Source organism: Rhamphochromis sp. 'chilingali', assembly GCF_963969265.1.
Source record: "Rhamphochromis sp. 'chilingali' genome assembly, chromosome: 6".
Lineage (NCBI taxonomy): Eukaryota > Metazoa > Chordata > Actinopteri > Cichliformes > Cichlidae > Rhamphochromis > Rhamphochromis sp. 'chilingali'.
This window is the reverse complement of record NC_137933.1, coordinates 26,819,154-26,836,542: the sequence shown is the minus strand read 5'-3', so window position 1 is coordinate 26,836,542 and position 17,389 is coordinate 26,819,154. Positions and strand designations below refer to the sequence as shown.

At 39.4% G+C, this 17,389-nt stretch overlaps 1 protein-coding gene and 1 long non-coding RNA gene across 2 annotated transcripts in view; one reads left to right on the top strand and one right to left on the bottom strand.

The window, feature by feature from the left end:
- LOC308398014 (CUB and sushi domain-containing protein 1-like) overlaps window positions 1-17,389 on the top strand; it is a gene marked incomplete at its 5' end in the record, with an annotated part of 495,403 nt that overhangs the window by 375,169 nt on the left and 102,845 nt on the right. The window contains 4 exons of the mRNA XM_080884378.1: window positions 8,159-8,315; window positions 11,873-12,064; window positions 16,771-16,897; window positions 17,075-17,286. Coding sequence (XP_080740504.1) covers window positions 8,159-8,315; window positions 11,873-12,064; window positions 16,771-16,897; window positions 17,075-17,286 — 688 coding nt within the window. The remainder of the gene's footprint in view (window positions 1-8,158; window positions 8,316-11,872; window positions 12,065-16,770; window positions 16,898-17,074; window positions 17,287-17,389) is intronic.
- Window positions 8,337-17,389, bottom strand: part of LOC308398016 — a 30,924-nt gene continuing 21,871 nt past the window's right edge. Inside the window, exons 2-3 of the long non-coding RNA XR_013971886.1 lie at window positions 8,823-8,957; window positions 8,337-8,688 (exon numbers count right to left, since the gene is read on the bottom strand). This is a non-coding gene — a long non-coding RNA (uncharacterized lncRNA). The remainder of the gene's footprint in view (window positions 8,689-8,822; window positions 8,958-17,389) is intronic.

The window sequence follows — 17,389 nt, the reverse complement described above, 5'->3', positions numbered from 1 at the left end:
TTCAGAAAAAGGAGATAAAGGAAATCTAATTGTCAACAGGAAATAAAAATTGCATGTACAAAATATCCCATCAAACCTAATCAAAATCATTTAAAAGTTTGCAGACTTTTAAACTAATAAGGTTTTAAATGCTTTTCCCCTTGAAATATATAGAATAGAATAGAATAGAATTCAACTTTATTGTCATTGCACATGCACAGGTACAGGGCAACGAAATGCAGTTTGCATCCATCCAGAAGTGCTTTAGTGATATAGATATATTACAATATATATTAGCAATAATATAGATATGTGAGTATATTACAGAAATGGGTCTATTATGGTATGTTATAATGTACACGGTATGAAGTATGTTGTGAATATTCTATAACTATAAGTATGTACAGGCTGTAGTGAGTACAAGCTATGTACAGGATATGAATATAAATATGAAAAACTATACAGAATATGAAATAAATAACATTACAGAATCTGGGATATACAGCTATACAGAAATGGGAACTATGCAAGTTGTAAACAGTTGTAGGATTAAAGATTATCGAATGTACAGAATGATTATTTACACAGAGCTATACAGTAGTGCAGTTAAGATAAGTGAGGGTGTAGATAGTTTCTACAGAGGCTATATAAAGTGCTAGTGGTTGTGAGTGGTGGTTCAGTCCATGTTATTATTGTGTTTGAGGGTACAGTTGTCCATTGTGGGTGTGTGTATGTTCAGTCCATGAGTTTAACGTGGGTCAGATGTCAGGAGGCAGAGTTCAGGAGTCTGACAGCTGTGGGGAAGAAGCTGTTCCGGTACCTGGTGGTCTTAGTCCGGAGGCTCCTGTAGCGCCTCCCAGAGGGCAGGAGGGTGAAGAGTCCATGTGATGGGTGACTGGGGTCTTTGATGATTTTCCCAGCCCTTTTCAGACACCGCTTCCTGTAGATGTCTTTTATGGCAGGAAGTGGTGCTCCGGCGATGCGCTGGGCAGTTTTCACGACCCTCTGCAACGCCTTCCGGTCCGAGGCAGAGCAGTTCCCGTACCAGACTGTTATACAGTTGGTCAGGATGCTCTCGATGGTGCAGCGATAGAAGTTCACCAGGATGTCTGAGGACAGGTGGTTCTTCCTCAGAGTCCTCAAGAAGAAGAGGCGCTGGTGAGCCTTCTTGACCAGCTTGGAGCAGTTGGTCGTCCAGGTGAGATCCTCGGAGATGTGGACTCCCAGGAACTTGAAGCTGCTCACACGCTCCACAGCCGTCCCCTTAATGTGGATGGGTGGATGTGGGTCAGCATTCCTCCTGTAGTCCACGATGAGCTCCTTGGTCTTCTTGGTGTTAAGCAGCAGGTTGTTTCTGTCGCACCACTCAGCCAGACGATCCACCTCCTCCCTGTAGGCGGCCTCATCGTTGTCACTGATGAGGCCAATCACCGTGGTGTCATCTGCAAACTTAATGATGGTGTTGGAACCATCAGCAGGTCTGCAGTCGTGGGTGAAGAGGGAGTAGAGGAAAGGGCTCATCACACAGCCTTGTGGTACACCGGTGTTCATTGTGATGGTAGATGAGCAGCGGTTATCCAGCCGGACATGTTGGGGGCGGTTGGTCAGGAAGTCCAGTAACCATTTGCAGATGAGGGAACTGATACCCAGGTCTGTCAGTTTCCTGATGAGTTGTGAGGGGTGGATTGTATTGAATGCTGAACTGAATGCATTTATATGCATTTACCACCTTTTCTGCTGCATAACCTAGCAATACCCATAGATACCACAATTTGCCCTGCATCAGTCCAACACAGTGCATTGTTATAAAACTGCACCACACATTACTGCATGCCAGCCTCACCTGGTTTTACTGTCATTTAAACCCTCTGGATGCAACGTTTTTGTAGACGTCTACAGTCTCAGTAGACTGCAGGATTCTTCATCTTTATGAATAGCACTGTTGCATAACAATCAAAACTAATACAATTGCATAACAATGAGCCATGATTGGTCAAATGATCATGTCTTATGATTGCTGATATGCAGTTGTCACAGCGATTAATCGACGACCATGCGTGCTATTCACAGAGAATTGGTTTGGGAACACGGGAATGGGAAGAATGACAGGGATGAGAAGTTAAAAAGGATGTGCAGAGTGTGCAGGCAGGATGTTGGATACTTGGATTTCTGTGGCTGTTCTGGATCATTCCGGATGTTTCTGGCCCACTGCATATAATTATGAAGATATTTTGGAGCACATCATTTACAATATAAAATATAATTCTCTGTGCACCGGGGACAGGGCTGAAAAACAGTATTAAATAGTTGTAATCACCAGGCCTCAGGTGGTGCAACATTAGGAAGAGACATGATTTTGCAGTGAAAATCACAGCATGGGCTCAGAAATTCATTGCCAGTGAACACAGTTTGTTCCTGCAACTGCAAATGCAAGTTAAAATTATACAGCGTAAAGAAAAAAAACAACATTTCGAACAAATGCCGTTACCCTCTCTGATCCCGAGCTCATTTAAGATGGACTGAGGCAACATTGAAAACTGTACTGTGGGCTGATGAATCAAAATTCCAAGTTATATAATATAGATGCTGCATCTTCTCTTTGCTAAAAAGGAGCGGGCTCATCGAACCATCTGGCTTCTTTTCCATTCAAAATCATCCTCTTTGATGCTATAGGGGTGCATTAGTGCACATATGTGGCTCTCCAGATCTCTGCTTTTTCTAGAAAGGGTTTGTTTTTTTTCAGCAAGATAATTCTAAACTAAACTGTGCACTGAAACACAGTTGCAGCTGCATGTATGAGGTATAGATTGAGCTATAGCACAACAAATACTTGCCTCGGTACACTACTTCCACAATCAGACTGAAAAACAAATGGACTTGAGCTTCAGACAGGACACTAGGATTTAGGTTTTCTGTGACAGCTCAGAGATTGGATATGGATGGGAAAAAACATACTTGATTGTTAAGATTAAATTTTGCTTATTAGCATAAAAAAGCTTGATGTGAATACTGGGAATATATACTGTCTTATTTTGTCACATGAGCCCAAAAAAACACTTGTTTGGCCCATTGAGATCCATCACGTTTTATAGTATCTGCTCAGGTTTACCACAGTAATAAATATTGCTCAAGTGTAAAGTTATGGAGCTGTGAGTACAAAGAGCGAGAGGTAGCTGGCACTTATAGATGACACCATGGAAGCTGTGGAAAAGCCAGAATACTTGCTGAAAATATCACTTGGAGTATCCAGAAGCCCAGCAGAATAGAAGTGGTCCAAATGACTTAATAAAACCCGAAACTGCACTGCCAAAATAATAGAGGTTTCTACAGACAAAATAACTGAAAATACTCAATTTTGTTGTACTAAATTCTTACTTTTGGTCCTGTGTTGTATTATATTCAAACTAAAATCCCTAGATAGGTACTGCAGAACAAATCCATCTCCCATGGAGATATCACCCCTTGATGACAACGGTCTTCACAAATAGGATATTGCACCAAAAACTGCTTAGATGTAACCTATATACAATACCTCATGAACTATAGACTTACTGTAATGCCCATATCGGTCCTGAAGTGGTAAATGGACTGGTTCTTATATCGTGCTTCTCTACTCTACTCTACCTGAGCACTCGAAATACTTTATATAACTTGTTGAACCTCTTGATTCACCCATTCCTTCAAGTGCTTTCTATCTCACACACACATTCATAGTCTTAGGACATTTGGAACAGCCAGGGATCAAACCACCAATCTTCCGATTAGGATGACCTGCTCTGCAACCTCCCCTAAAGGCATATATATGGTCACCACAGGATACCACCAGAGATCCCATGTTTTTGTCCCAAGGGCTGGAGATCCTTCACTGAAGTTTAGCAAGACCTACGTAAAATTAGAATTAGGTGGTTTTAATGTTGTGGCTGATCATAGTGTATTAATTATAAATTTCCCCCAAAATTAGCAGAAAGCATACAGCAAAACTAAAATGGATGAGTAAAAAGAAAAAGCCCCAAAGTGCCACTTAGGCTAGCAATTAGCACGCCACTCCCCAGGCTAACAGTAATGGAGCTAATTCCTGTTACTGCAGCTGAACACTGTGAACACAAACCATTTGTTTAACAGTTCCAGCCAGCTTGAGGCGAAACTCTCCTGTAATATATGAAGCAGCTCATTACAATTTCTCTTGCTGTTGGCTAAGTTTTTGCCCTGGCACTATTAAAGAAGAGGCTTACCAAGCTCAATTTGCCTGAAAATATCAGCTAATACCGTGATTGACCACATTTACTGAGATTTACCCCCATGCCTGAAGAAAAGAGGGAGGGTGAGAAGGAAACAAAGTCGGGGTGTGAAGGAATTGTTATGAAAATAGAGGTGGTAAGAGAACAAGTGAGAACGAGAGAAAGAGTCACACAGACAGAGAGAGGAGGGGTGGCAGATGGTGACATGTTGATTTATGAGCTGCAGGGCTTTTCATTAACCATACTGAGTTTTACTGAAACAGAGAAAGAAAGAAAGAAAGAAAGAAAGAAAGAAAGAAAGACTGAAGCAGAAAGCAAGAGAGGCAGACGGAACGACGCAAAATTGGAGGACACTGAGAGGGAAGCTGTGGGGTGGGAACATGGGAAAGAAAATGAAGTTTAGTGGAGTAATGCTGCTGATACTGTGATGCAATTTCAACCTGCGCTTCCAGTGGCCACGTACTCAAATATAAACTAGGTACATGTTTGTAGCAGGTGGTGTCTCTGCTGACTGACAGTACTGACTTGAGATAGAACATTACCTTGCCTTCGTCTATTTTCTTTGGCATTCCTGCGACCTGCAGACCTGTCATTAGCAATCTTTAGAAATGTCACTGTCTGCCAAATATAAGCATAACCAACCCAAGCACGAACAATATATTTATATCACATTGTGTGAGCTAGTTTCACTACCAAATACTGCCTTCAATAGTTTCAAATGAATCAAGAGAGATTATTTTCAAATTAAGGGCTGTTCTCCTCTTTGTCTACATGTTTACAATGTTGGAAACAGTATTTTCAATAAAACATGAAAACTTGTTTAAAAAAGCAACTTCTGTTTGTCACTAGCTCACTTTGTGGATGTAGTGCTAGCTTAGAAACTTACTTTGGTGATAACAAGTACCTCTTATTTTTAGTTTTGGTGAAAACCTGTATTTTTAAACCATAATAATGGGGCTTTAGTAAGTAAAATACACAGCACAGCCCTTCAATCTAATACTCTGCTCAACTTTCTTGTGTTGCCAAGTTATAAAGATGTTTTTTGGCAGCCATTATTCCACCCTCTGTATCTACTTCTTTCAATGTGCTCATTCGAAATAAATTGCTTCCAGCTGTTTTGCCTCTTGTTTGTGCTGCTTCTATGAGTGCACAATTACAGGTTAATGAATATATTGCAAACCAGAATTGTTGGAAACTAAAACGAGACCCTGTTCAGCAAGAAATCTGAAATGGTAACCAAAGGAGCTTACAAAGAAAAGCGTCTGGACTTCTTTAAGTTGCTTGAAGACATTTCACCTCTCATCCGAGAAGCTTCTTCAGTTCTAAGGTCAAATGGTGGGGACACAACATAGAAGAGCCACCTCCACAGGACAAGACTCAGCTGTCCATCTGCATCTAAAGGATAAAGGACACTTTTTCGAGGATGCCAGTGTTCATATTTTGGACAGAGAGGACAGATGGTTTGAAAGAGGAGTGAAAGAAGCCATCTATGTCCACTGTGAGCGACCATCTTTGAACAGAGGCGGTGGTTTACGACACCAACTGTCTGCCATCTATAATCCAGTTTTGAGTTCCCTCCCCAGACGCCTTAACCCCCACTCACATCCTGGGCCATCTGACCTCAGGAATTCGCATGATAAGGTGGGGCCAGGTTTCACAGTGAGCTCACCCGAAACTCTGGCTGATTGGGACCCACACCCGTTTTCACACCTTGGCTCAGGTGATTAGAGGATCATCAGGGGGTCCTTTTGTCCCTCTTTGGGGGGTTACTCCCACTAGGTTTAAATCTGGGACTCCCCACCATTTGACCTTAGAACTGAAGAATCTTCTCAGATGAGAGGTGAAACGTCTTCAAGCAACTTAAAGAAGTCCAGACGCTTTTCCTTGCAAACTCCTTTGACTACGATGACCTGGATGACTGAGAACCTTCACAGACTAAAATGGTAACATCACTAATGCTTTCGTAATATTTGAATATCGAAAAGGAGGGTGAGTAAGTGATCGACAAAGAAAATACAAACGAGAGACGTTTTTGTGTCACCGTAAACCAAAACTCCTGTCTTCACTTGCTTTCAGTCTTATTCATTTTTCCCCTCCTTTAATGCGCATATCAAATAAAGTCACACATAAACACAGGCATTGACTTGGCTTTACCAGTGTGTTTAGTTATTAGTAAAAATATGCATACTGAGGCTTCTAGCTTTTATGGAGAAAAAAATGCTCTATTTCTTTTTAATGGTTTCATCTGTAAAATGAAGGGGGATAATTTTTCAAAATATAAATACACTTTTTGAACACTTATGACAGCTTGAGACAACCTTTACTGTGAATAACCAGCTTTTTATATTTCATTGAGGGCTACAATATTCCCGTTGCCAGTACTGAATTTAAAGTGATTTTCAAATTTACTGTTTGCCAGAGGTTACGAACAAGAATTAAACAGCAAAATTGAAAGTAGGTTCATACAATGTGCTCACTGTGCCACTTTTAATTGTGGCAAACAAAATGTCAGATAAGATAAGCAATTTTTTAAATGTCCTGGACTGTCCTGGATCGCCCCACCGGGGTGCTGGTTTCCCTTTTTATTTTTTAAAAAGTGACTTGCTTTGACCTCCTAAGACCCAAACTCATTCATGGCATGCATTTTTAATTTCTCTTTGCTATTTGGGCTGATTGGGACCTGATGAATGTAAAAAACAAGAATTACGTGTTTTGTTTTGTTTTTTAGAAAAATGAGATCCACATATGAGGACTTTCGCTTTAAATTTCGATAGAACAGTGGCAGTATAATGTCCTCATAAGTGGATATCAGGCCCGTGTAAAGAAAAATGTAGTATTTTGGTCTAGACAACCGAAAATGTGATGTCCACATATGTGGACGCCAGGTCCTAGGAGGTTAACTTTAGCAGGATCACTGTCATTGGCCCACCTGAGCAGATCTATGTCAGAGTACTGGACAATAGAGTGTGTCATACCTCTCATGCATTCCACTTTTGTCCTGGTCATTGAATATTGGACAAACTCCTTATGGCCATGAGGATATTCTAGGGTGTGTAGGAGTTTGCTCAACCCTTGTGTGTGTGATTATGTGTGGGATCGAACTTGTCCCTCAGGGTGTCCTGTGGGAGGTTGCTTCAGGATCTGTTTTTATAGGCCATCCAGTCTTTGTACAACCATTATAATAGCGTAATACAGACTCATTTCCAGTGGGAGTTGGACTTCACTGTGGTTGCCCTTTGTCATCGTTTGCGTTCATAACTTTTGTGGACAGAATCTCTAGAGATAGGCAAGTGCACAAGGTCTCTAGTTTGGTGACCTGAGAACCACCTTTTTGCTTTTTGTGTGTGATGTGACTCTTTTGGCTTCAGTGGCATTCAGCAGTGACATTCACCTTGAACTGGGGCAGTTTACAGCTGTGTGGGAAGTGGTAGGAATGAGAATTAGAAAAGCTGGAAAAGTGTGGAGTGCCACCCATGGTTTCACAAGGAGTTGCTACCTCAAGTGAATGCTGTCCTTGCCTACTTTGGTGAAGAGAGATCTGAACATGAAACTAAGCTGTCAGTTTACTGGTTGATCTACCTTCCTCAACTATGGCCATAAGCTTTTTGGGTCCTACAAGGAGCAGACCCAGAGGAAGACCCAGGGCATGACAGAGAGATTATGCTTCTTGGCTGGCTTGGGAATACGTCTGTGTCCCACAAGAAAAGCTGGAGTAGGTGGCCAGAGAGAAGGAAACAGGACACAAAGCAATGGATGGATTGGATGCTAAACTAAAAAATAAGCCTTTTATACTTTACCTCCCACATTATGCATTGCCTTTTGGTTTTTCATACCAAGCCAGGAGTGCACTGTGCACCTATGTTCACTGACAGCCTCATTATTTCTAACACTCATGTTTTTATTCATGTCCTGAAATCCTAATCCTTTGTTTTGATTGACAGGTATATGATGGAGAGAACAGTTCGTCACGCCTCCTTGGTAATTTTACTCGTGAAGACATGATGGGTCGTGTCATCAATAGTACATCTAATCACCTGTGGCTGGAGTTTAATAGCAATGCTTCTGGAACTAATCAGGGTTTCCACCTTACATATACAAGTAAGTGATCTTTATCAAAATGTTTAAACCAGGAATACAGATCATTTAAAATGTGTATTTACTTGTACAGTGCTGGTTTGAAAGGAGCTTTTAACACGACTCTTGCTGTCTATCACAGACACCTTTCTACTTCAATTTTACTTTAAATTAAAGGGAAATGGCTTATACATATTTGCACATCCATAAACTGTTCCTTAATACCTTTTAATGTTTCATATTTCAAATTATGGGCAGCATGGTGGCACGTGGTTTGCACTGTTGCCTTAAGAAGGTCTTGAGTTTGACCCCACCATCTCGCTGGGGCCTTTCTGTGTGGAGTTTGCATGTTCTCCCCATGTTTGTGTGGGTTCTCTCTGGACATTCTGGCTTTCTCCTACAGTCCAAAGAAATACAATTAGAAGGATTAGGTTAATTGATGATTCTAAATTGCCACTGGTGTAAATGTGAGTGTGAATAATTGTTTGTCTGTCTGTGTCAGACTGGCGATCTGATCAGGGTTTATCCCACCTCTCACACTTTGGTAGCAGGGATAGGTTCCAGCCATCCGTGACCTTGTTGAGGAGAAGTGGAAGAGAATGGATGGATGGGTTTTAAAATATTCCTTCTTGATGTTGCACTTGGTGGAGACATCGTTTTGATTATCTGCAGTTAAACAGAAAATGTATATAGCAAATTAGTAGTTGTAGCCTGAGATCACCACATTAGGGATATCTGGTCTCTCTGATCCCATACAGAGGCAAGAGTTACACAAAAAATTACACAAATTCCATCACAAATTGTTGATCAAAAGTAGTCCTAAAAATGACAGCAATATATGCACACAGCTACGCAAACAGTAATTTACTATATGAGAAGTAGCTCATCTCAAAGATCGTCATGAAGAGATGTTTATAATTGAAATCTAGAGTGGTAGTAATTGTTTTTGATTGCCCTCTTGAATGTTTCCTGCACCTGCCCCATGCTTCAGTCAAGTGATTCTTGAGTGCTACTGTATATAGCAGAACAAAATAGGTGTCATGTACTACAAAACTGTAGAGACTAGCCTTTCTCAGTCAGCAAATTGCATTGCTTTGTTTTTCTTTTTCCCTTTTTGACAGCTTGAAAGATCAACAATCACTTTTCCCAAGGATTTTCTGTTGAGGGCCAGAGTGCAACAGTAGCTTACCAAGCATACTGTAAAAAATGAGTGCATGAATATCTAAAACAGGCTGTCTTTCTTTCTGACAAACACATATGCACACACACATCTTAATAGCTGTAAAGTGAGTCTCTTAAGAAGGCAAGAGCAGCTGCTGTGTAAGTCAAAGAGGCTATTAGAGGAGCATTTATCTGCAAGTCATTAAAAGAAGGTGAGAAAGTGACACATCTCGAGTGGAAGAGCGGCTGGACGAAGGGACAAACAAATGAAGCTAGATGTTATATGGACGCCAGATATATGCTCTGTATGTCAGTTAGGCCATTAGACAACCATCAATCAGTGAGTCATTAAACCAGAGAAGGTGACACCTTCTTCAAAGCGCTGCTGCAATAGATGAGCGGATGGATAGATAAGAGAGATTGATATAAGGTTTGAACAAAAGAAAGGGAGGAAGCAATGGCTCCTGATCAACGGAGGCAGCAATTGCTTGTTAAGCAGAGTCAGAGTCTGAGTTAAACAGTTTCAGTAATGCACATTATTAGAGGCTATTTCAATACAGAAAATAAAATAATGTGCACATCTGTTCAGGACATTAAGAAAGCCGGTTGTTAGCAGTTTCTATTACAGTTTAGTAATAATGTGGTAATAGCGGCAAAACAAAGAACGTAATAATACAGAAATAGCAAGTTATAACCCCTTAATTACCACATTATTAGCCAAGTAATTACATTGTAGCAAAAGTGGTTATAGCTGACTAATATTACATTCAAATTTAAACGCTGGGTGATACTCAGACAAAAACTGAGGGTACTAAACTCAAGTCAGGACTAAATATTCCTGACTTATGTCTATAGCATTATTTATTTGGATGTAACAATGTAACTATTATGTTTAATGTTCTGGCTTATTACCTATGAAGGGAAACAAAAAGTACTAGGTAACCATAGATAACTATAAGTCAGTATACAGCAATTCATATTACAGTTATTACCATTTTTGTTGCTTGCAGGTTATTATATTGTTATCAAAATATTACTGTTACTGATAAAGTGCTACCATTAGGTGAATCTGTTTTCACTGAATTGACAGGTCTAAACACAAAAGTCAAACGTATAGATTGAGTGGATTCTCATTTTATGCCCTGAATCTGGCAAGCAGTAAAAACTTAGCAGGTTTACATATAATAACATCACCCAACAGTCAAGTGACTCATAGTGATCATCATAACAATTTAGCAACGCACTGCCAAATATGTCATTAAACTTTCATTGACAAAAGCTGAAATTTACCATGTAGAAATTTAAGTATCGCAGACTTTATTGGATAATTAAATATCTGTGCTGCTAACTGATGAATCTTCTTGAATAAAGAGCTTTTTTACAGCTCACTGTTTATTGTCCCTATAGCAACCCCTATCTGAGTGGGAATGCTATATCTATCATAAGCTGACCTGAGGGGGGAAAAAAGCATATGTTGGTTGCATTCTTGTGTCTTTGTTTAACCATCTGCCTTAATGGCAGGAAGTTTTTCTATTCTTGTGTATCTTAGAAAGTTAGAAACTCTGTTTTTTCTGTGTGTATGTGGGATGTAAAATTATCATTTAATGCTTTTTTTCCCTCCACATTTTCACTGCATAAATTTAACTGACAATGCTTTCCATTACCATTACAACTCTCATTATATTTTCAGAAAGTGAGAATCCCAACTTTTCTTTTTTTTGAATGTCACAGAAAGAAGCATAATTTTATAATTTTATGTCACAAGTATTTAGTATTTAGTATTTATTTATTTATTGTCATTGTCAAGAACAATGAAATTGCGTTTGGGGCTTCCATACAACCCAAAAAAAAGAAGAAAATAATAAATACCCCTTAAAACCCAAGTGTACATATTTAACCCAGTGTGACTCCAATGCAATAAGACAATCCTTAGCAATAATGTTCGTAGAAATTCAGACAAAGACCTGAGAAACATGACAAAATACAACAATGCAACCCATTCAATATTATTGTACTGTGAGATATGATATCAGATATGATAGTTATCTATTTAAGAAAGAGGGGGGGGGGCAGGAGGGGGAAGAGAATAAAGATATGATGCACCAATGCAGACCAGTTCATTGCTATTAAGAAGTTGGATATGGTTATTGTCTGTGAGAGGGGGGCAGAGAGTTCAGGAGCCTCACAGCCTGTGGATACAGGCTGTTGGCCAGTCTGGATGTTCTGGCCTGTATAGACCTGTACCTGTATTAACATTGTGTTCAGACCTTGAAATTCTGTAGGACGTAGTGAGATTCTGGAGAAGAATACAATAACCTTATGTCCTTTTGTCCAGAATAGAATCATCCTGTGTGAAAGGTAGTGTTGCAGCATGGACAGGAAGACCTAATCACTATCCCTGTGTGTTTGTCTCCACCCAGGTTTTGACCTAGTACGCTGTGAGGAACCAGGTGTCCCTAGTTATGGCTATAAGATCCAGGATGACGGTCATTATGCCAACACTTTTGTCCTGTACTCCTGCAACCCTGGATACAGTCTTCATGGGAGCAGTACACTCACCTGCCTCAGTGGTGACAGACGCGTCTGGGACAAGCCGCTTCCTTCCTGTGTCGGTTAGTATGCCAGCATATGTGTAGGTTCCCTTCTGCATCAATATTTCAGAACTACAAGATCTGAATTATTAACCTCTGGACAACTCTCTTTTTCATACAATTCAGTGAGTGATATAGCAGGGAGAAGCTACTCATGTCTGTTTCTGAGTTGCAGCATGATGATTCAAAAGACAGTGTGCGAGAACAAGTGACTGAGTCAACAGACAAATGAATACTTTCAAAAGAGCGTGTGGGGGACTGATTCAACACTGTGGGAAATGTAGTGGTTCTAATACAATTTCTGCATAAAAACTGGCCTTTCTGATCATCGGCCTGTGCACATGAGATTACATGCACTGTGGCATCTGGTTGTCATCAGGTAGGATATTTTAGTGCATCGTGCTCTCTGTTTTAAGGATTGCGTGGTTAAGATGCAAAAATAAAGGGTGATTTCTGAAGTGATGAATTTATAATGTAAGCCAGACAACTCCCTAGTACCCTGAAGGTGTGAAGAGCATTTTATGCCAGAGACTTTGACAGAAGCCTCAGCTTTCTCTTTTATTCTCAGCATGCACAGCAAATAGAATATTCTATCAGAAGAGACTGAAGGTGATGTAGGAAACAATATTGATTCATCTGAAATTGTTGCTTCTTGAATAAAATTATGGTAAAATACGACCAAACAGAGATATTATGTCATAGAAGAGCTGCAATAACTCTTTTTTCGATGCACGACTATACAGACTGCTTGCTATATAACCTAATTTTGACCGCATGCTGTTTTTCTAAAGTTGTATAATGACAAAGTTTGTTTGTCTGCATGCTCAAAATTCATTTTAGTCAAATTAGATAGCAATCATTTCAGATATAAAACAAAAAAAGTTTTTCGTTGTTAAACAAACTTACTGCACACCCGTATGAAACTGATGATTCATGATTAAAACTGTCCTCTTAATAGGAATCACTTCTTCAACCCTTCTGACTCAATCTGCAACAGAGAATCATAAATAATAAGAAAAGACAGAAATGAAGATAAATGAAACTTTTAAAAAAGGACAGCCCTCCTGCACTTCTCTCCAACTCCAACAACACTACTTGAGTAGTTGAGAATGCTGACCACAGATTTAAAAATAAAAGAATCATCATCCATTTCCAATGTAAATGTCACAAACAGACAGTTACAGCAGTTACAGTATATCAGTTTTGCAATGACTGACCACCACATGACTGCACACAGTGTTTTTTCAGATAGTAAAAATAGTTTTTAAACTGTATTTGGCCCATTTAAAATATATTTGGGCATTTCTTAACGTTTTCAGGCAGATAAACTATCAGAGGATAGCTGTACCTTTAGTTGACATTTAGCACCTCTTAATTAGTTCTGAGAAAAGTATGCCAAGAGATTCAGGTGCTTTTTAACTTGTTTCCCTCTCTTGCTTTTAAGTGTGTAAAAGCTGTTTCATATTTTAACTACAACAAGTACAGCTGGTCATTCTGATTCCTTATTTTCATTCAGCAACCTCCAGTGAAGCATGGAAGGTTTGTTTACGTGTATTGTTTGTAGCTAGCTTTGAACCCCCTAAAGGAAATTTGCAATTTTTTAAAGTCCACAATTCCTATTTTGTTCATAAATATTGTGTGGCTTTGCATATTTTGGAAATGAAAGCACAGTTCCTGTAGGTATTCCATCTTGCTGAGTAGATGTGGGCACAGAGCACATGTTAATTTGGAATTCCCCACTGTAGTGCTTAACCATGTGTCTTGTAACCTGCCAGTACATCTGAAGTCTGTCATGTGGGTTATACCCAGCTGTGGTTTCTAATGGCAACTAAAAACAATGTGTGTGAATGGATGTGTATGGCGAAGAGTGTGTGTGTGTGACCCTGAATGCCTCTGCAGTCAGTAAAATTTTTGCAGCTGTTCTGTCACTGCCTTATTTCAGGTAAGCCAGCAACCGGGAGAATACTTGCTGGCAGAGCCCTGGGCTAACTACCTCTGTAGCTACCTTTGCGTGCTCATCCTTTGTCTGTCTGTTGGAGTGTTTGTCTTTCTGCCTCTCTGACTGTCTCCTCCACTGTCTGTCTTGCTTACTCCCATATCTATGTGCATAAGCATGGAGATCAGGAGATAGGTTTGCCTCAGGCTGTTTCTATACCAAGAGTGGTTGTCTGCTACTTTGAGAATATCTTTTTTCCATTTTTCCCCTCTCCTTGTTCAAACTGACAAGGAGAGGGGAAAATTATTCCGACAATATTTCAGTTTTGGTAAAATCCAGGTTTTCATACAACACATATAAATTTACAATTTTGCATGTACTTATAAAAACACAAGACATGAACACAATAACCAAGCCACCTCTTCACATACAACTTTATAAAAGTAAAAAACATGAAAGATCAAATTTAAATAAATGCCTGCATATTTTTTTTACTTTTAAGTTCACACATGTGTATAAACTTTCATTACTACAGCACTCACTCACACATTATCTTTACATGGAACAGTTTCATTACAGCAATACATATTGTTATTGGAAAAAACTGTTTTGATAATTATATCTTTTTTCAAAAAAAAGATCTTTTGTATTTTCTTGTACAGTGTCCATTTATTATGAGTTACGCCTCACCATAGCTTGGCACATTACTTTTTTCTGTGTCCTACATAATTTTACTTTCAACAACAGAAATAGTCTTTTCGTTGCAAATTATGTTACTGAGATAAGATTTCTGCTTTTCTATTGGAAAGGTCCCAAAGGGTCAAGCCCAGAGCAGCATGCAGGATTCTATTGGCCTTGAAGTCCTTCCCTGGCATATATAAATATTGTTTATTTGTGTATGCTGCCATGTTAAGGTCACAAAGCTGAGCTGCAGGCAAAATATTGCAAAGTACTTTATCTGAATAAAGGGATGAACAGAATATTTGTCTAAAGTATAAACATTCTCCCAGTGTGATGACAAGCTCAGAGTTGTGGTGATAGTATGACCTGTAAGGATGTGTGCTTCCCCTGGTTCCCCTTGATACTGTACCAAGTAAATGCAGTAAATGTTTACATTTGAGTCTCCTGCAGTCCTCTGTCTACACTGAGGCAACACAGTCTCATCAAAATTTACATGACAATAATTAATGTCAAAGGCAGAGGTAAAGTAAAGCAAAACTATACTCTTTATCTTTCTTTTAAAGTGGAAAAACTTTAACTACCTTCCCTCTGCCTGTACATTCATCAGTATATGTCAAAGCCAGAACAGCAATTAAATTTGCAACGGTGTGAAAATATCTCATCAAAATTCTCCACACCTGTTGGCCTGATCTTTAAAACTTCTTCTCTGAAAATTGGCCAAGGCTTACTTTTCAAGTTGTGTTGTAAGTCCTATCTGCCAGCAAGAGTGATAAAAACACAACAGAATAGTTGCCTTTCTTTTCCTGCTTTCATTCACCAGGGACAGAAACAACTATGTTGTTGTACTGTGGATGGCGGGTGTGTTCACATGTCTGGATGTGCTTGCGTAACTGTAGAAATGTTTTCAAGTATGTTCCTGGCCTTGTGTGTGATTGTCTCTTGGAGTACCCTTTGTGTTTGTCTTCACATGGAAATTCTGATTTGTGTGCTTTCTGCCCAGGGTAATGCAACAACAGTAGGTTGCCATGGTTTTGTAGATTGTAGGGCTGTGTTAATGATGCACGTTTAACTCACACAAACAAACACACAGACATGCACAGATGTACATACACACACACAGACATACCTAAACAGCAGTCATCTTCTTGCGCTATGTGCTACCATGATGAGTTTAAATCTCTTACCAGCTTTGCCCCCTGATTTGTCCATATTCACTATTTTTAACCTCTCTGTCCACAAAAAACAATATAAAATTAACAAAAAACTCACTTGTGCTGTAAACTTTTTTCTTGAACTCCTTAACAGAAAAGAGTCATCAAAGTTATTTGCCAGCCTTGAAACGCTATACCAAAAGCTTGGATAATTCAAGGTTGATTTAACGATTCAAGCAGTTCTTAACTGAATCTCATTTAACTTGACCTTCACACCTCAGTGCAATTTACAGCGAAGAACAGAAGCTACATCTTATAGAGATAAATTGAAACATTAATACAAAGACAACCATAAAATGTTTAATGTAGGATCTGGTTTTATAGAGAGAAATCGTCTTCAGTGGGCCAAAATGTCGGGCCAGATCTAAAACTGGTGGAAACCCTACTTCTCCAAACCAACCCGAGGATAAGAAGACCCAGTCAAATACAGTCCCGATCAAACGTTTAAGACCACTTGGAAAATGGCAAAAAATCATATTTTGCGTGGTTAGATCTTAACAAGGTCCCAAGTAGAGCTTCAACATACAACAAAAAGAAATGGGAGTGAGACAAAACATTTTTTGAGCATGCAATTTAAACTGAAACAGGCTGTTTTACAGCTGATCAAAAGTTTGGGATCACATGGCCACTAATAGGTCAAATCTGTGCAAAAATGTGGATTCAAATTTTTTTTTTTTTTATACAAGTTATCATAAAATGCAGTACTTGCTCCAATGTTCCTTTATGCTTTCTTTTATTATGCATAGTAATGTCTGCTATGGTGTTTTAAAATATCTTGGTTAATATGCATTAGTGAATGGATGGATGTGTTTCAGCTGCTGACACTTTAAGCTGCATAAATTAAGGCATCAAATATGCACTTTTTTCCACTCTCATCTTCTTGCTTCCTGTCCTTGTAGCTGAGTGTGGAGGTCACATAACTGGTGCGGTGTCTGGACGGATTCTGTCTCCAGGATATCCTGCTCCATACGACAACAACCTCCACTGTACCTGGACTATAGAGGCTGATACAGGAAAAACTATCAGGTAATTTAAGTGCACGTGAGTAATGTCGCAATGACTTGCAGTTATCTGGGGTATTTCCTGTTCTACATTAATGGTAATGCTTCACAAAAGGATTGAAGAATAGAAACTGGCTTTTTTATAAATAAATAAGTCTGTTGATGTGAAAGTAAACAATCTTGTATTTTTGTGTTTCCTCAGCCTGCACTTTATTGTCTTTGACACCGAGGTTGGCCACGATATTCTGAGAGTTTGGGATGGCCCATCGGGACCATCAGATGGTGGGATCCTGTTGAAAGAATGGTCAGGGCCAGCGTTACCTGAAGACATCCACTCGACTTTCAACATACTTACGCTGCAGTTTGATTCTGATTATTTCATCAGCAAGCAAGGATTCTCAATACAGTTCTCCAGTAAGTAGCTTTCTCTTTATACTGATATCATTAAACATGAGGTAGAAGAAGAACATTTGAGTTACGAGAAACTGCTCAGAAATGTAACACGATTCTACTAAAT